Here is a 20,909-nt window from a genome sequence, read left to right as displayed (position 1 = left end):
TGCAAAAAGTTAGCGGACATCCATTGTTTAATTTCATTAAGACACGCCTCCAGCTGACTACAATCCGGCGTGTTGGTCAGCTTTAGGGGCATGTAGAGTTGGGTGTCATCAGCATAACAGTGAAAGCTAACACCGTATTTGCGTGTGGTGTCACCTAGCGGCAGCATGTAAATACTAAAGAGTGCAGGGCCAAGAACCGAACCCTGGGGAACTCCGCACGTTACCTTAACATAGTCCGAGGTCACATTGTTATGGGAGACACACTGCCTCCTGTCAGTAAGATAAGAGTTAAACCAAGACAAGGCTAAGTCTGACATCCCAATACGTGTTTTGATACGCTCTAATAAAATATTATGATCAACAGTATCGAAAGCGGCGCTAAGATCAAGAAGCAGCAACATAGATGACGCATCAGAATCCATCGTTAGCAATAGATCATTAGTCATTTTTGCGAGGGCTGTCTCCGTAGAGTGATTTGCCCTGAAACCGGATTGAAAAGGTTCACAGAGATTGTTAGACGCTAAGTGTTCATTTAGCTGCTGTGCAACAATTTTTTCGAGGATTTTCGAGGTAAACGGAAGGTGGGACACCGGCCGGTAGTTTACCAAGAGATCAGGATCGAGGTTAGGTCTTTTGAGTAGAGGATTAATAACCGCTTTTTTGAATGCTAGGGGAACAGTGCCAGAGGAAAGTGATAAGTTTATAATATTTAGCACTGATGGACCTAATAATACAAAAAGCTCCTTGATAAGTTTCCCAGGAAGTGGGTCATGTAAACATGTTGTTTGTTTTGTCCCATTTACACATCTTAACAATTCCTCTAATGTTATTTCATCAAAGAGAGAGAAACTATTTTGGAGGGCGGTATCTGTCGTATATACAGTCGTATCTGTGTTAATAGAACCCAGTTGTAGCTGGGATGCATTGTCTTTAATCTATTTTCTATTGACTTCAATTTTCTTATTAAAGAAATACATAAAGTCATCTGCCGAGTGGGTGGAGCTACTGGGTGGAGTCCCTTGTTGGGTTAGCGATGCTACTGTACTAAACAAAAATGTAGGATCATTTTTGTTGATGTGGATGAGATTTGAGTAATATTTAGCTTTAGCTAAGGTAAGCATGCGTTTATAAGTTATTAAACTATCACTCCATCTTTTTGAACGTCTCTTCTGGATGCACCGTTTTGTGGGCGGTTTAATTACGTGCCTCCACTTCAACAGCGTCTTCTCCTCGTCATCTTGGTTGTACCGGTAGTTTTTAGCGCTTGCATGGCTAGTCTACTGACAGATAAAAGTTAGAACTTTACACTACTTTGTATTAGAAATGGCAACAGCGGAGGAGGATGCCCCACAACAGCAGGATAGAGAAAGAGAAGGAGCTTATTGACTACGGTGTGGACTACAATGGCGGACTTTTCGGGACTTTTGCAGATCCCAATTACACATCGGCAGGTAACAATAGGAAAGAAAAGTTGGATTTGCATAATACTGTGAAACAAAACACTAGGTAATATGTCTCCTAATAGGTGCCATAATAATACCCGTATGTTGAAGTACAGTATGTCTGACTAGGGTAGTGTAATACTCCGTGTTCCATCACCAAAGTTGTACCAAAACATTTTGACAGATTTGTGTGAAACCATGTACCATGTACCAAATAAAATTGCTTCGACGTCGGTAAGTACAACCAGAATTAACATGTACATTAGGAGCACCGGGTTATAAGGCGCACTGTCTATTTTTAAGAAAAGGAAAGTATTATATTTGTCATATAGTCTGAAAAATACGGTATGTGTTTTCTTCTCTTCGTTCTTTTTTTGTGTGTAAAGCACTTTTGTGTTTGCCACTTGCCTCTGTGTGAAAAGTGCAATATAAATAAAATTTGATTCGATTTGAACTGTGAGCAAGTTGCAATCAGCCAAAAATTTGTAGAGTACGCTGTTAAAGAATATACAGTATATTTGAAGCACGATGTGTTGAGGGGCAACAAGTCGCAATCCGATACCAAAATTGTATGCAAATATCGATATTGTGATCGATCTGCAACGATCTGCAACGATCTACAACGCATGTAAATGTATCAGGTTCTCTGTGAAGCTCTTTGAGTGTCTGTAAAAGCGCTACATGAATCTAATCCAGTAGTCCCCAAACTACGGTAAAAAAAACAAATATAAAAATAATATCCATCAATCCATTTTCTACCGCTTATTCCCTTCAGGGTCGCGGGGGGCGCTGGAGGCTATCTCAGCGACAATCGGGTGGAAGGCGGGGTACACCCTGGACAAGTCGCCACCTCATCGCAGTAAAAACAATATATTTTTTTAAATATTATTTTTAAAATATCTGTCTTTTCTAATCCATTTTCTACCGCTTGTTACTCTCTGTGTCTCCCAGCCGCTCAGGCAAATCATATTGTCTAAAAATACATTTTCCCATCGATAACGTGACATCATCCAACTACGGCCTGTGGGCCAGATCCGGCCGACCAGCGTCCAAAATCCGGCCGGCGGAAAGTCCCAAGTTAAAAAAAATCTAAATTTAAAAAATAATTAATTACTACATATATTTTTTTATTATTATTTTTTGAAAATCTGTCCTTTCTAATCCATTTTCTACCGCTTGTTACTCTTGGTGTCTCCTAGCCGCTCAGGCAAAAATCATATAGTCTAAAAATGCATTTTCCCATCGATAACGTGCCATCATCCAAACTACAACCCGCGGGCCAGATCCGGCCCGCCAGCGTACAAAATACGGCCAGCGGGAAGTCCCAAGTTGAAAAAAATAAAACAAGTATTGTAATATGTTAAAGAGGTTCATTTAGCCTACTAATGTGTATTTATGAGGAAGGCTGCAGAAGCAAGATAGCCGAAACTTGTCAGGTACAAAACTTTACCTTACTAGCCTATATAAATCAACTATTTATAAATACACATTAGTAGGCTAAATGAACCTCTTTAACATATTACGTATAAGTCATGGACAGTGCAGTGTCAAAGAATTCCGTTGTTTGGAACAACTGGAACACAAACTGGCCCGCTTCCGCAACCACCTGAGATTCACATTACGTTGCCGAGATGAAAGAGTTGTTCCAACAAGCTTGGGGATCAAAAACCCAATTCCGACGATGAACGCGGAACGAATTGTAAGAAAAGCACGGAATGCCTTGGTGAGAGAAAGAATACGATGCACGGTGAATAAGATCAACAACATAGAAGAGCAGTTAACCGAAAAAAGGAGTGGATTTAAACAACGTTTCCCCCTGGACACGGAAACCGAACGAATAATGAATGAACACCTACAACGTGAGCACGAGAAGGAATTCAAGACAACAAAATACCGTCACATCAGAAAACTTGAGAAGCTAACCTCAGCGAAAAAGGAGGAGGAACACACAGAAAAAAGAGAAAAATGGGTATGTAACCTTTCACAACGCAAATTAACAGTAACGGAAAACAAGGTGTTGTCTCGCGGTCTTAACTTTGCCACAACCCCAATAAACATCCCATACGAAGAATTCATCGTAGCAACAGAGATAGCATGTCATAAATTAACAAATCAAGGCGACAAAGCGGGTTTGCGCAACGAGGTAGCAGGGATACTGAAGACTGCCAAAATAACACACAAAAACACCAGTAGGGAAGAATGGAAAGCTATACAGTCAATAGCCAAAGACAAAACCATCAAAATACTACCTGCAGATAAAGGAAGGACAACAGTCATTATGGACACAAAACAATATGAAAACCAAATGATAGCTATGCTGGAGGATAAAGACACATATGAAGTTGTAAAAAAGGACCCGACAGAAGACAAAAAGAAAAAACTGAAGACTCTACTAAAACCATTAGTGGACGAGGGAAAAATAGACAAGGACAACTACAGTTTTTTAGTACCGACAGCCAGTATCACCCCTAGAATATACGGCACCCCCAAAATACATAAAAAAGACGTTCCACTCCGCCCAATTGTTGACAGTATAGGCTCAGTTACATACAACCTTTCGAAAGCCCTAGTCGAGATAATAAAACCTCTCCTAGGCCAGACGAAGCAACACTGCAAAAACTCAAAGCAGCTGGCACAAGAATTAAGCACTGTAAAAGTAGAATCAGACGAGATACTCATATCTCACGACGTAGTCTCCCTATTCACAAAAACACCAGTGGACGTCACAATAAACATAGTACAGAACCGCCTGAAAGCAGATTCAACACTCCGGAAACGAACAAACCTAACAGTTGAAGACACAGTCCAGTTGTTATCATTCGTAGCCAAGTCTACATATTTCCTGTTCAGAGGGACCATATACAGACAGAAGGAGGGTTTTGCCATGGGGGACCCCCTCTCAGCCATCATGAGTGGTTTCTTCATGGAGGACCTGGAGGCCAAAGCCATAGCCACCGCTCCCGAAGGATGTAGACTGTCCCTCTGGAGGCGCTATGTGGACGACATCCTGGAGAAAATTAAGACCGGCCACACACAAAGACTCACAGACCACTTAAACACCATAGATGAGACGGGAAACATAAAGTTTACTCATGAAGAGGAAGAGCACAGATCCATCGCGTTCCTGGACATGAAAATCAAGCACACTGAGGATGGAAGCATCAAGATAACAATATACAGAAAACCCACACACACAGATCAATATTTACTATGGACATCAGAGCACCCCACAGCACACAAATTGTCAGTAGTCCGCACCCTATATGATCGCACCAAGGTGATCACAGACAACCATGACAGAGAAAAGGAGGAGGACCATATAAAACAGGCGCTCAAAGCCTGCAACTACCCAAACTGGGCCATAAACAAAGGCAAACGAGAGGTCCAAAGGAACAACAAGGAGGAAAAAAAGAAGAAAGGTTCTAGGCCTGAGAACCTGGGCATGGTCACCCTCCCATACGTCAGGGGTGTCACAGAACGCATACAGCGAGCGATGAGGAAACACCACATCAGCACACCAGTGAAGCCGCACATCAAGCTTCGCCAAATCCTAGTACACCCTAAGGATGAGATCCCCCCTGAGAAAAAGTGTGATGTGATATATGAGATCCCTTGCCTAACATGCAATAAAACATACATAGGAGAGACAGGTCGACAGTTCAGCACACGAAAAAAGGAACACCAGAAAGAATGTGAAAAGGAAACATCTGGAACGCTCACCCGTGCAACGAGAATGAAAGCAACGCAGGAAAATCTGAAATCAGCCATTTCAGACCACTGCAAGAGGGAAAACCATCTAATGAACTGGGAGGCAGCCAAGGTAATTAGAATGGAAAGCAACAAATTCCATCGGTGGATCAAAGAGGCGGTTGAAATCAGGAAGCGGGCCCCAAAGACTGTCAACAGGGACGAGGGAGCCTACCAACTATCCCACACCTGGGACACAGTCCTGCAGGGCCGCCCCCGGCCGTTTGGTGGACATCCGGACGACAGGGGGCGCCCCGCCCTACCCCCGACGCACACCAGGGGACACCGCCATCCCACCACCTCAGGTGGGATGGAACAATCCATATAACACGTCACAGATGACGTCACACTAACATCACGTGACACCTCTGAGGAAGGCTGCAGAAGCAAGATAGCCGAAACTTGTCAGGTACAAAACTTTACCTTACTAGCCTATATAAATCAACTATTTATAAACAAGTATTGTATTTTTTTTCAATTTTCTTTTTTAAAAATCTGTCCTATCTAATCCATTTTCTACCGCTTGTTACTCTCGGTGTCTCCTAGCCGCTCAGGCAAATCATATTGTCTAAAAATGCATTTTTCCATCGATAACGTGACATCATCCAAACTACAACCCGCGGGCCAGATCCGGCCCGCCAGCGTCCAAAATCCGGCCGGCGGGAAGTCCAAAGTTAAAAAAAATTTATAAAATTTTTTTTTTTGTGTGAAAATGATTATTTAAAAAAAGAATCTGTCCTTTCTAATCCATTTTCTACCGCGTGTTACTCTCTGTGTCTCCTAGCCATTCATGCAAATCATCCATCCATCCATCCATTTTCTACCGCTTGTCCCTTTTGGGGTCACGGGGGGTGCTGGAGCCTATCTCAGCTGCATTCGTGCGGAAGGCGGCGTACACCCTGAACAAGTCGCATGCGGCCAACACAGATAGACAGACAACACAAATCAGTGGCGTGCTGTGAGGTTAATGTCTGGTGAGGCACTGCATCATCACAGTCAGATTTACAAACATATGAACCCTAAATAGTATCTTATTCACCATGTGATTGGCAGCAGTTAACGGGTTATGTTTAAAAGCTCATACCAGCATTCTTTACACAACTGTAGCACACAAAAAAGCACATTTAATAAAAAAAACATTATTATGGTCTTACCTTTCTTGCTGGACAGCCTTTGCGTGTGTACCACGCCGTTTGAAAAGAACGGGTCTTCTGTTCCGAAGTCAAAAACAAACCTTTTAGCTCCGGTGTTGGTATACCTTTAATTATTACCTCCTGCTTCGATTGAAAGTCCAGTTTAGAAAACTGTTTTATTTTACATATGTAATCCTCCATGTTTTTAATAAAAGTCCAGGCTAGAGGAAATAAACAATGGCTCGCAAACTTTTTTTTTTTTCTTCTGCGGCCGAGGAATGATCTCTGGGATCACTGCCGCCCTCTACCACCAGGAGCCTGGATTACTGCGAGCCTCAACCAGTATGTCTTTTGCAGCAGGTTTATGAATGCTCAGCATAAGAAATACGTTACACACATACAGTTTTTGACAAAATACACTGTACATTATATACCTCAGCTAACTAAACTATGCCATAGTTTAGTTAGCTGATATAATTCATATAGCAATACAGTCTCACTGCACAGCAGCTCAGCAGTTAGCCGAGTCATTGTGCACAATCCATATTGAGGCACAAATCAGTGACGTGCCTCAACTGGCTGCTGATCACAGCACCGTCTCTTCTCAGTATTTGAACGGAAAATGTGAAAATAAAAATAAAAATAATATAAAACTGGTGAAGTTAAATGGAAAATAACTTTAGTATAATCACTGGATACATATAACAATTTAATTATTATTTTATATATATATATATATATATATATATATATATATATATATATATATATATATATATATATATATATATTAGGAATGTCCGATAATGGCTTTTTTGCCGATATTCCGATATTGTCCAACTCTTAATTACCGATACCGATATCAACCCATACCTATATGTACAGTCGTGGAATTAACACATTATTATGCCGAATTTGGACAACCAGGCATGGTGAAGATAAGGTCCTTTTTAAAATAAATAATAAAATAAAATAAGATAAATAAATTAAAAACATTTTCTTGAATAAAAAAGAAAGTAAAACAATATAAAAACAGTTACATAGAAACTAGTAATTAATGAAAATGAGTAAAATTAACTGTTAAAGGTTAGTACTATTAGTGGACCAGCAGCACGCAAAATCATGTGTGCTTACGGACTGTATCCCTTGCAGACTGTATTGATATATATTGATATATAATGTAGGAACCAGAATATTAATAACAGAAAGAAACAACCCTTTTGTGTAAATGAGTGTGAATGGGGGAGGGAGGTTTTTTGGGTTGGTGCACTAATTGTACGTGTATCTTGTGTTTTTTATGTTGATTTAATAAAAAATAAAAAATAAAAAATAAAAAACCCGATACCGATAATAAAAAAAACGATACCGATAATTTCCTATATAACTTTTTAACGCATTTATCGGCCGATAATATCGACAGGCCGATATTATCGGACATCTCTAATATATATATATATATATATATATATATATATATATATATATATATATATATATATATATATATATATATATATATATATATATATATATATATATATATATATATATATATATATATATATATATATATAGCCTGGACCCCGGCCACATTTTTTTTAACCCCTGAGTCAAAAAGTTTGGGGACCCCTGATCTAATCCATTATTATTATTATTATTATTATTATTATTATTATTATTATTATTATTACTACTACTCATACACATTTTCTCGATTCCCTTCCTGAGTGCCTGCTCAGTGTCCTTGCACAGCCTCCGTGTGACTCTGGAATTGAGTAAACAGCCAATGTGGAGCATTAACGCGAGGAAAGATGGTGGGAATAAAACAAAATCTTTACGAGCGTGTAGTTATATGGTGTGGTTGTGTGAGATGCGTGTGTGTGTGTGTGTGTGTGTGTGTGTGTGTGTGTGTGTGTGGAGAGGTGGGTGCTTGGGGGATAAATACGGTGATGAAGAGTGAGGGAGAGGAGGGGGAGGAGCAGAGAGATGAATCCTTTCTCTAATCCTCTAGACACACGCTCGGTCTGGCTGCCTACTATAGCTCCGAGAGAGGGAGCGGGAGGCTGCAGGTGGAGGGTGCAAACGGAGAGTGGAACCAAGTGGGGAAGGAGTCAAGGATGAGGTGGGGACCCCGAAGAAGAGGTCTCTCTTGTTAGGAGGAATAGAGAGGACGAGGAGGAGGAGGAGGAGAGGAGAGGGCGGCTTCAAGCGAACTGTTGGCGGGAGAGTGATGCTTCTCTTTGCCGCTGCTTGAACCAAAACCAAGAGTGAGGAGAAGAAGAAGAAGCACTTACTCCGAAGAGAGCGAGAGAGATCTGGGAGGACATGAAGAGGACGGGAGAGAGGGACGGATCTCTTTTAATTGAGGCTCACATGAACGCGTGGACATGACCCCGGTGTGTGTGTGTGAGGAGGTCTTCTCCGGGTGATGGCTGCCTGTTGGCTCTAATCGTGGCTGCTCCTTGAAAGTCGTCCCGGGAGACAAGAACTTGTGTGACAGGAAGTGTCGGAGTGGACTCGTGGGGAAGTGGGAAAGGTGAGCACACACACTTTGGAATTGGGGGTTGAATCACCAAAATGATTCCCGGGCGCGGGCACCGCTGCTGCTCACTGCTCCCCTCACCTCCCAGGGGGTGATCAAGGGTGATGGGTCAAATGCAGAGGATAATTTCACCACACCTAGTGTGTGTGTGACAATAAAGTACTTTAACTTTAACTTTGCGTACATCATTGTTGTTGCACATTGCAGACCAGGGGTCACCAACCTTTTTGAAACCAAGAGCTACTTCTTGGGTACTGATTAATGCGAAGGGCTACCAGTTTGATACAGACTTAAATAAATTGCCAGAAATAGCCAATTTTCTCAATTTACCTTTAACCCTATGTTATTATTAATAATTAATGATATTTATCTTTGTGGAAACACTGATCATCTTAATAATTTCACACAATAAATATATATAGAAACAGATAAATATCAATATGCAACACTTTGTTTTTATATTTTCTCTAAGTGCACATTTTTCAAATTTAACACTTTCAAATGATCACTTCTAAGACAGTCTTGTGAAATCACAATATCCCATTTAAACTAGCTAGCCACTAACATTTTTTAACAAATCATGAATTACTTTGCACCATGTTTGTACAAATAATAACTCATGTAAAATACAAAAGTAAACTCTCAAATTTTTAAATAAATCATGTCACACTTTGAACTGGACACCAAATCTGTTATCTGTTTCTTTGTCAGTTAGTAAAGACCAAGTCTTTAAAATATTTTCTTGGATTTTCAAATTCTATTTGAATTTTGTCTCTCTAAGAATTAAAAATGTCGAGCAAAGCGAGACCAGCTTGCTAGTAAATAAATACAATTTAAAAAATAGACGCAGCTCACTGGTAAGTGCTGCTATTTGAGCTATCTTTAGAACAGGCCAGCGGGCTACTCATCTGGTCCTTACGGGCTATCTGGTGCCCGCGGGCACCGCCTTGGTGACCCCTGTTGTAGACAATGATCAGGGCATCACATCGATCGCAACTGGACTGTTAAGGCTGTCCTACACACTAAAAAATGTTGGGTTGAAAAATAACCACATTTTTAATCCAACTGCTGGTTCAGAAAAGGATGCACCCCTTATTTGAGACATTTTAACTCAACATTTTGGGTTCATTTTCTCAACCCAACTTTTGCATTGAATTATTTAACCAAAAAGTTGAGTTATGATAACTTAATGTTGGGCTACTCCCCACCAAACTATTGGGTTGGATTATTTAACCCAAAAGTTGAGTTATGCTTACTCATTGTTGGGTGATTGTAAATAATGTTGATGAGATTAATCCATAATAAAATTCCCTTCAAGAAAAAAGAAACTTTTTAATTAAAAAAAACGAATAACGCATACCCTTATAACCCAAAAAAATGTATTGCTATTCATAAAAATAACTCCAAAATTTGACTAGCAAGTCATAAATTGGGTTATCAAAATAACCCAGTATTTTTTAGTGTGTAGAAGACTTTTTGCCTCTCTAGTGAGCAGGCTTGATCAGTTCATGATGAAAGACTGGATAGGACAGCTCAACGAGAGCTTACCTAGCTAGCCTCTGCAGACACTGATATAGCCTGTGCAGAAGAGTGGACTAGATAGGGCAGCTAATCTTTGAGCATTGACTGATAAAGTCTGCTCAGAGGACTACACTAGAAGAGACAGCTCAACTTTGTACATAGACTGATAACACCTTCTCAGAAGACTAGACAGAATGGCAAGTTTTTGAGCACGAACCGATGAAGTCTGCTTGGAGAACTAGATTAAATGGGACAGGTAGTCTTTGAGCATGAATTTATGAAGCCTGCTCCGAGGACTAAACTAGATCGAACAGCTGATATATGAAAATGAACTAATGAATGACTAGATAAAGCAGCTGGTCTTTAAACATGAACTGACTAAATCTGCTTGGATAACTAGACTACATAGGACTGTTGTTCTTTTCGCATGAACTGATGAAGCCTGTTTGGAAGAATATATAGGGCAGCTGGTCTTTGATCATGAACTGATGAAGCCTGCTCATAAGACTACACTAGATAGGACAGCTAGACTTTGCACATCAATTGACGAAGCCTTCTTGGAAGACTAGATAGGGCAGCTGATCTTTAAACATGAACTGATGAAATAAACTCAGAGGACTAGACCAGATAGGACAGATAATTTTGCATGAACTGATGAAGCCTGTTTTGATGAAGAGATAGAGCAGCTGGTCTTTGATCATGAACTGTCGAAGCCTGCTCGGAGGACTACACTTTATAGGACAGCAGGAATTATGCACATGAATTGATGAATCCTGTTTGGAGGACTAAACTCGATAGGACGGCTAGTCTTTGACCAAACTAATAAAGCCAGTTTGGAAGAATAAACTAGATAGGACAGCTAATCTTTGACCATGAACTGAGAAAGCCTGTTTGAAAGAATAAATTAGATAGGACAGTTAGACTTTGCACATGAACTAATGAAGACTGTTTGGAGGACTACATTACATAGAACAGCTAGTTTATGAGCACAGACTTTTTTGGAGGACCAAACTCGATTGGACTTCTAGTCTTTGAGCATGAACTAATAAAACCTCTTTGGAGGACTACACCCGATAGGACAGCTAATCTTTGAGCATGAACTGATGAAGCCTTTTCGGAGGACTACACTAGACAGGACAGCTAGTCTTGGAGCATGAATTAATAAAACCTGTTTGGAGGACTACGCTAGATAGGACAGCTAACCCTTGAGCATGAACTGATTAAGTATTTTTGGAGGACTACACTAGACAGGACAGCTAGTCTTGGAGCATGAACTAATAAAACCTGTTTGGAGGACTACACTAGATAGGATAGCTAGTCTTTGAGCATGAACTAATACAACCTGTTTGGAGGACTACACCAGATAGGACAGCTAATCTTTGAGCATGAACTAAAAAAACCTGTTTGGAGGACTACACTAGATAGGACAGCTAGTCTTTGAGCATGAACTAATAAAACCTGTTTGGAGGACTACACCAGATAGGAGAGCTAGTCTTTGAGCATGAACTGATGAAGCCTTTTTGGAGGACTACACTAGACAGGACAGCTAGTCTTGGAGCATGAACTAATAGAACCTGTTTGGAGGACTACACCAGATAGGGTAGCTTGTCTTTGAGCAAGCACTAATAAGACCTGTTTGGAGGACTACACCAGATAGGACAGCTAATCTTTGAGCATGAACTGATGACGCCTTTTTGGAGGACTATACTAGACAGGACAGGTAGTCTTGGAGCATGAACTTATACAACCTGTTTGGAAGACTACACCAGATAGGACAGCTAATCTTTGAGCATGAACTAATAAAACCTGTTTGGAGGACTACACCAGATAGGACAGCTAGACTTTGAGCTTGAACTGATGAAACCTTTTTGGAAGACTACACTAGACAGGACAGCTAGTCTTGGAGCATGAACTAATAAAACCTGTTTGGAGGACTACACCAGATAGGACAGCTAATCTTTGAGCATGAACCGATGACACCTTTTTGGAGGACTACACGAGACAGGACAGCTGGCCTTGGAGCATGAACTGATGAAGCCTTTTTGGAGGACTACACTAGACAGGACAGCTGGCCTTGGAGCATGAACAAATAAAACCTGTTTGGAGGACTACACTAGATAGGATAGCCAGTCTTTGAGCAAGTACTAATAAAACCTGTTTGGAGGACTACACCAGATAGGACAGCTAATCTTTGAGCATGAACTGATGAAGCCTTTTCGGAGGACCACACTAGACAGGACAGCTAGTCTTTGAGCATAATAGTAATAATCATAGATTTTATTTGTAAAAAGCACTTTACGTTAAGCAAACAACCTCAAAAGCATGAACTAATAAAACCTGTTTGGAGGACTACACCAGATAGGACAGCTAATCTTTGAGCATGAACTGATGACGCCTTTTTGGAGGACTATACTAGACAGGACAGGTAGTCTTGGAGCATGAACTTATACAACCTGTTTGGAAGACTACACCAGATAGGACAGCTAATCTTTGAGCATGAACTAATAAAACCTGTTTGGAGGACTACACCAGATAGGACAGCTAGACTTTGAGCTTGAACTGATGAAACCTTTTTGGAAGACTACACTAGACAGGACAGCTAGTCTTGGAGCATGAACTAATAAAACCTGTTTGGAGGACTACACCAGATAGGACAGCTAATCTTTGAGCATGAACCGATGACACCTTTTTGGAGGACTACACGAGACAGGACAGCTGGCCTTGGAGCATGAACTGATGAAGCCTTTTTGGAGGACTACACTAGACAGGACAGCTGGCCTTGGAGCATGAACAAATAAAACCTGTTTGGAGGACTACACTAGATAGGATAGCCAGTCTTTGAGCAAGTACTAATAAAACCTGTTTGGAGGACTACACCAGATAGGACAGCTAATCTTTGAGCATGAACTGATGAAGCCTTTTCGGAGGACCACACTAGACAGGACAGCTAGTCTTTGAGCATAATAGTAATAATCATAGATTTTATTTGTAAAAAGCACTTTACGTTAAGCAAACAACCTCAAAAGCATGAACTAATAAAACCTGTTTGGAGGACTACACCAGATAGGAGAGCTAGTCTTCGAGCATGAACTGATGAAGCCTTTTTGGAGGACTACGCTAGACAGGATAACTAGTCTTTGAGCAAGAACTAATAAAACCTGTTTGAAGGACTACACTAGATAGGATAGCTAGTCTTTGAGCATGAACTAATAAAACCTGTTTGGAGGACTACACCAGATAGGACAGCTAATCTTTGGGCATGAACTGATGGCGCCTTTTTGGAGGACTACACTAGACAGGACAGGTAGTCTTGGAGCATGAACTAATACAACCTGTTTGGAGGACTACACCAGATAGGACAGCTAATCTTTGAGCATGAACTGATGAAGCCTTTTTGGAGGACTACACTAGACAGGACAGCTGGCCTTAGAGCATGAACAAATAAAATCTGTTTGGAGGACTACACCAGTAAGGACAGCTAATCTTTGAGCATGAACTAATAAAACCTGTTTGGAGGACTACACCAGATAGGACAGCTAATCTTTGAGCTTGAACTGATGAAACCTTTTTGGAGGACTACACTAGACAGGACAGCTAGTCTTTGAGCAAGAACTAATAAAACCTGTTTGGAGGACTACACCAGATAGGATAGCTAATCTTTGAGCATGAACCAATGACGCCTTTTTGGAGGACTACACGAGACAGGACAGCTGGCCTTGGAGCATGAACTGATGAAGCCTTTTTGGAGGACTACACTAGACAGGACAGCTGGCCTTGGAGCATGAACAAATAAAACCTGTTTGGAGGACTACACTAGATAGGATAGTTAGTCTTTGAGCAAGTACTAATAAAACCTGTTTGGAGGACTACACCAGATAGGACAGCTAATCTTTGAGCATGAACTGATGAAGCCTTTTCGGAGGACCACACTAGACAGGACAGCTAGTCTTTGAGCATAATAATAATAATAATAATAATATATTTTATTTGTAAAAAGCACTTTACGTTAAGCAAACAACCTCAAAAGCATGAACTAATAAAACCTGTTTGGAGGACTACACCAGATAGGACAGCTAATCTTTGGGCATGAACTGATGACGCCTTTTTGGAGGACTACACTAGACAGGACAGCTAGTCTTGGTGCATGAACTAATAAAACCTGTTTGGAGGACTACACTAGATAGGATAGCTAGTTTTTGAGCAAGAACTAATAAAACCTGTTTGGATGACTACACCAGATAGGACAGCTAATCTTTGAGCATGAACTGATGAAGCCTTTTTGGAGGACTACACTAGACAGGACAGCTAGTCTTTGAGCATAATAATAATAATAATAATACATTTTATTTGTAAAAAGCACTTTACGTTGAGCAAACAACCTCAAAAGCATGAACTAATAAAACCTGTTTGGAGGACTACACCAGATAGGACATCTAATCTTTGGGCATGAACTGATGACGCCTTTTTGGAGGACTACACTAGACAGGACAGCTAGTCTTGGTGCATGAACTAATAAAACCTGTTTGGAGGACTACGCTAGATAGGATAGCTAGTCTTTGAGCAAGAACTAATAAAACCTGTTTGGAGGACTACACCAGATAGGACAGCTAATCTTTGAGCATGAACTGATGAAGCCTTTTCGGAGGACCACACTAGACAGGACAGCTAGTCTTTGAGCATAATAATAATAATAATAATAGATTTTATTTGTAAAAAGCACTTTACGTTGAGCAAACAACCTCAAAAGCATGAACTAATAATACCTGTTTGGAGGACTACACCAGATAGGACAGCTAATCTTTGGGCATGAACTGATGACGCCTTTTTGGAGGACTACACTAGACAGGACAGCTAGTCTTGGTGCATGAACTAATAAAACCTGTTTGGAGGACTACACTAGATAGGATAGCTAGTCTTTGAGCAAGAACTAATAAAACCTGTTTGGATGACTACACCAGATAGGACAACTAATCTTTGAGCATGAACTGATGAAGCCTTTTTGGAGGACTACACTAGACAGGACAGCTAGTCTTGGAGCATGAACTAAAAAAACTTGTTTGGAGGACTACACCAGATAGGGTAGCTAGTCTTTGAGCAAGAACTAATAAGACCTGTTTGGAGGACTACAGCAGATAGGACATCTAATCTTTGAGCATGAACTGATGATGCCTTTTCGGAGGACTACACTAAACAGGACAGCTAGTCTTGGAGCATGAACTAAAAAAACCTGTTTGGAGGACTACACCAGATAGGACAGCTAATCTTTGAGCATGAACTGAGGAAGCCTTTTTGGAGGACTACACTAGACAGGACAGCTGGCCTTGGAGCATGAACAAATAAAACCGGTTTAGAGGACTACACCAGATAGGACAGTTGGTCTTCGAGCATGAACTGATGAAGCCTTTTTGGAGGACTACACTAGACAGGACAGCTAGCCTTGGAGCATGAACTAATAAAACCTGTTTGGAGGACTACACCAGATAGGACAGCTAGTCTTCGAGCATGAACTGACAATGCCTGCCTAGATTAGGCCAAACTATGTCTATGAAAAGTGTTCAGTTGAAAAAGATTCAGTGCCTTGAGACTACAATGATGACGAGAGTATTTCTGGGTTCTCAGGTTCCCAACAGCGCCCACAGTTGCTCTGTCTTTGGCGGAAGAAGAAGAAGGGGACTCAAGCACCTTCCCTGGTGTGTTACTGAAAAGGCCGGGGTCAGCTTTATTGTCCCTCTCCTCAGTGGATGCCTCCAAACCGCCGCCATGGGAGAATGGACCATCCTCGAGCGCCTCTTGGAGGCGGCCGTGCAGCAGCACTCCACTATGATAGGAAGGTGAGTCTTTGAACGCACCACCGTCCTCACATGCCAAACATGCATGCTGCACTTGTTGCATGCCCTGAGCGCGGCTCCAATCCCGCTTGCAGTTAAGTGGTTCCTGGTCCAAAGGGGCTGCTGGCAGAGAGCGAGGAAGGGGGCTTTAGCGTCTTTAATCCCCCTGAGTGACATGATGGAAGATTTAGGCAAACAGGAGAGTCACTATTAGCCCACGCAGAGGCTTTGGCTATCACAGCTAGCTGGGCAGGGTGAGGAGATGTCGCCTTTAAAGTCCACTTCATTCACGTTCTCAACTGTTTTCATACTCCAGTGCCTCTTCTTCCCCTTCACACGTGCGCACAGAGCCCCCTTTTCCCCATCGCTCAGCATTACGTCATTCACCAATGTAAATAAAAACGAGTCGCTCGTGTAAGGTCGCGGCGGTAATGATTTATGTATTCGTCTACACGCCACTATGTCTTGTATTCTACTTTGAGTAACTCCTTGTTGTCGGCCGCAGAAAAGGGGGAATTATTTATGAGCGCTTTAGCCCCACAGGCGCATCAGCTCGGTAGTTAGAATGAAACATCATTTTTTACATCCACTCAGGGACATCCTGACTTTGGGGTTTTCTTGGGACATTAAGACAAAAGTGCAAGTTCAGCACTAGCATTAGCATGTATGAATTAGCATGTTTAAACGAGACCACACCGAGTCATTCTGTTTCGTGCAAATCTTGAATTATTGAGCAAATTCTTACATGAATGGCATTTTATGATGTCAGCCATGTATGGACGATGAGTAAAAATTAGAGATGTCCGATAATGGCTTTTTTGCCGATAGCCGATATTACGATATTGTCCAACTCTTAATTACATATTCCGATATCAACAGATACCGATATATACAGTCGTGGAATTAACACATTATTATGCCTAATTTTGTTGTGATGCCCGGCTGGATGCATTAAACAATGTAACAAGGTTTTCCAAAAATAAATCAACTCAAGTTATGGAAAAAAATGCCAACATGGCACTGCCATATTTAATATTGAAGTCACAAAGTGCATTATTTTTTTTGAACATGCCTCAAAACAGCAGCTTGGAATTTGGGACATGCTCTCCCTAGAGAGCATGAGGAAGTTGAGGTGGGCGGGGTTGGGGGGGGTGTATATTGTAGCGTCCCGGACGAGTTAGTGCTGCAAGGGGTTATGGGTATTTGTTCTGTTTTTGTTTATGTTGTATTACGGTGCGGATGTTCTCCCGAAATGTGTTTGTCATTCTTGTTTGGTGTGGGTTAACAGTGTGGCGCATATTTGTAACAGTGTTAAAGTTGTTTATACGGACACCCTCAGTGTGACCTGTATGGCTGTTGACCAAGTATGTATTGCATTCACGTGTGTATGAAAAGCCGTATATGTCATGTGATTTTTACTTTATGAAATCGATACAGATCATTTTGAAACCGATACCGATAATTTCGGATATTACATTTTAAAGCATTTATCGGCCGATAATATCGGCAGCCCGATATTATCGGACATCTCTAGTAAAAATGTATTGTAACAATTCCCAATTAGTGTTGTACGGTATTAGTATAGTACCGCGATACTAATGAATAATTTTTGGTACGATTGCGTCTCTGAAATGTAGTTGTCCTTAATAATGTTGACAAAATAATAGAATGGTAAATGATACAATGTGCTACTGCATATGTCAGCAGACTAATTAGGAGCCTTTGTTTGTTTACTTACTACTAAAAGACAAGTTGTCTAGTATGTTCACTATTTTATTTAAGAACTTAACTGCAATAAGAAACATATGTTTAATGTACCCTAATATTTTTTGTTAAAATAAAGCCAATGATGCAATTTTTTTGTGGTCCCCTTTATTTAGAAAAGTACCGAAAAGTACCAAAAAGTACCAACATAATTTTAGTACCGGTACCAAAATATTGGTATCATTACAACACTATTCAAAATAGACTGCACGTGTATCTTTTTTTGTGTGCCTAGAAACATACTGTATTACACATTAGAAAATATCACAAAAAAACACAAACAAATGTTTATATGAATGGCAACAGGTGGATACACGGGTTAACTATATGTACATTTCTGCCATTTATTTGCCTGTCTTACTATACTGTACAATAAATAGATAAACATTATTTGTTGTGATAAATCATTTCCAAACCGGTGCAACTTATCCATTTCTCATAAGTCAGCTCTGTACAATGTCAAAGTCATTTACAAAAGGTAAACATGGTAGGCTATAGGCTGCGAGGAGCTTGCAGCTACACAACAGCTGAGCACACAATAGCGCACAACATACGCTATACATGTCCTTAACTGAGCAATAATGCAGTCTACAAAGACATTTGTCAATATAAACAAGGATCAAATACTTGGAGTTGAATATTACTTACAAATACAGTAAAACACTTCCAAAGCAGAAGCCTTTTAGAAAGTATGCAGTAACAAACGTGTCCGCAGCAGCTAACAAACACACAACAGCTAAGCGCACGATAGCGCACAAGCTATAGTCATACATAGTAAGTATCCCTAACTGAGCAATACTGCAGTACAAAACATGACATTTGTCAATATAAACAAATATTACATAATTATAGTTGCACATTACTTACAGTACCGATACAAAGTCTTCAAGGCAGAAGCGCATTAGAAAGTATCCAGTAACAAACGTGTCGCAGCAGCTGCACAACAGCTTAGCACAAAGTGTTCTTAACTGAACAATAGTGCAGTCTAAAACACAACATTTGTCAACATAAACAAGGATCAAATAACTATAGTTGAATACCTGCTCAGTGGCCTTGTGGTTAGAGTGTCCGCCCTGAGATCGGTAGGTCGTGAGTTCAAACCCTGGCCGAGTCATACCAAAGACTATAAAAATGGGACCCATTACCTCCCTGCTTGGCACTCAGCATCAAGGGTTGGAATTGGGGGTTAAATCACCAAAATGATTCTAGAGCGCGGCCACCGCTGCTGCTCACTGCTCCCCTCACATCCCAGGGGGTATAACAAGGGGATGGGTCAAATGCAGAGGGTAATTTCACTACACCTAGTGTGTGTGACTATCAGTGGCACTTTAACATAAAAAATTATCAAATAATAATGGTTGCATATTATTTACAAGTACAAAGTCTCCATGGCAGAAGCATATTAGAAATTATCCAGTAACAAACGTGTCCACATCATTCCACTCAGTGCGTTATGAGTTTAACTTGATAAATTATGGTGGCCGCTCGGTGATGCCAAAAACCCCAATTACTGCTTCACTTCAACTTAAAGACAGCATAAGTCCACTCCACATGGTTAATGATAAATAGGTTTTTAAGTAATTTTGCTTGATCAAACCTTTTGTAACATTCCACACTACAAAATAATACAAGTATGTAGCAATTGTGCTGATATCGTATCGGTTCATTATTTGTATTGATCAATACCCAGGGCTTCAATGTGGGAAGTGAAAACGTTGTATGGGGACACCTTTTGGTGGGGCTACTGTGAAAGTGGAAGTAATCCACTGTATGATCTGTTATCTGTTTGGGTGGTTTTATGTTGCTGTTGGTGTACGTTCCTTCCTTCATGGTACACTGGAAGTGGAGCGTTTAGTCACATCGCTGCAGGCTCTCGGTGAAAGTGATACCGGAGAAAAAAAAAAAAAAGAGTGAAAGAGGGAGTTGTTAAGTAGTAAAAGCACGACTTGAGAAGGAACTCAGGGAAAGTTGCAAGGCAAAGTGAGAGCGAGAAGTGGACTGAGCGAAGGCGGACTGCAGAATGTGTGGGAGATGGTGGGAAAGGCAAGGTGAAGGCGAAGGGAGTGAGGAGTAGTTATTCACAGACAAGCGAGCAGACACATGGCGGCGGTCTGCGGGGCGTTGGGAGGACGCCAAGAGGACTGTCTCGTCACGAGATGGTGCTGTGTGTCATGACCTCAGCGGGGCACCCAGGACACCCTGAGGCGAGAATCCTCCCGTCTTCTTGCTGAGGTTTATTTTTGTTGTCCGGGCAGCTGTGATGTTACAATGAAGAGTGCCAAAGAGAGGGACTTTATGTATAAAAAGTGAGACACTGAAATAAATGGTAGTGCTGATTGAAAAATCAAAAATGTATATGTATATGTATATATATAGCTACAATATGTATATATATAGATACAATATATATATATATATATATATATATATATATATATATATATATATATATATATATATATATATATATATATATATATATATATATATATATATATATATATATATATATATATATATATATATATACATATATATATATATATATATATATATATATATATATATGTATATATATATATATATATATATATACAGTACAGGCCAAAATTTTGGACACACCTTCTCATTCAATGCGTTTTCTTTATTTTCATGACTATTTACATTGTAGATTGTCACTGAAGGCATCAACACTATGAATGAACACATGTGGAGTTATGTACTTGACAAAAAAAGGTGAAATAACTGAAAACATGTTTGATATTCTAGTTTCTTTAAAATAGCCACCCTTTGCTCTGATTACTGCTTTGCACACTCTCGGCATTCTCTCGATGAGCTTCAATAGGTAGTCACCTGAAATGGTTTTCACTTCACAGGTTGTCATAGTTTTGATGCCTTCAGTGACAATCTACAATGTAAAAGTCTTGAAAAT

The 20,909-nt window shown here is 40.4% G+C and overlaps 1 protein-coding gene across 1 annotated transcript in view; it reads left to right on the top strand.

The window, feature by feature from the left end:
* Window positions 1-8,422: 8,422 nt before the first annotated feature.
* LOC133663908 (gap junction delta-2 protein-like) overlaps window positions 8,423-20,909 on the top strand; it is a 92,152-nt gene continuing 79,665 nt past the window's right edge. Inside the window, exons 1-2 of the mRNA XM_062068636.1 lie at window positions 8,423-8,858; window positions 16,005-16,216. Coding sequence (XP_061924620.1) covers window positions 16,146-16,216 — 71 coding nt within the window. The 5' untranslated portion in view covers window positions 8,423-8,858; window positions 16,005-16,145. The remainder of the gene's footprint in view (window positions 8,859-16,004; window positions 16,217-20,909) is intronic.

The sequence above is a fragment of the Entelurus aequoreus genome, linkage group LG13 (genome assembly GCF_033978785.1).
Source record: "Entelurus aequoreus isolate RoL-2023_Sb linkage group LG13, RoL_Eaeq_v1.1, whole genome shotgun sequence".
In the NCBI taxonomy this organism is placed as follows: domain Eukaryota; kingdom Metazoa; phylum Chordata; class Actinopteri; order Syngnathiformes; family Syngnathidae; genus Entelurus; species Entelurus aequoreus.
Note: the sequence above shows the minus strand (reverse complement) of the source record. Positions and strands in the feature narration are given on the sequence as shown.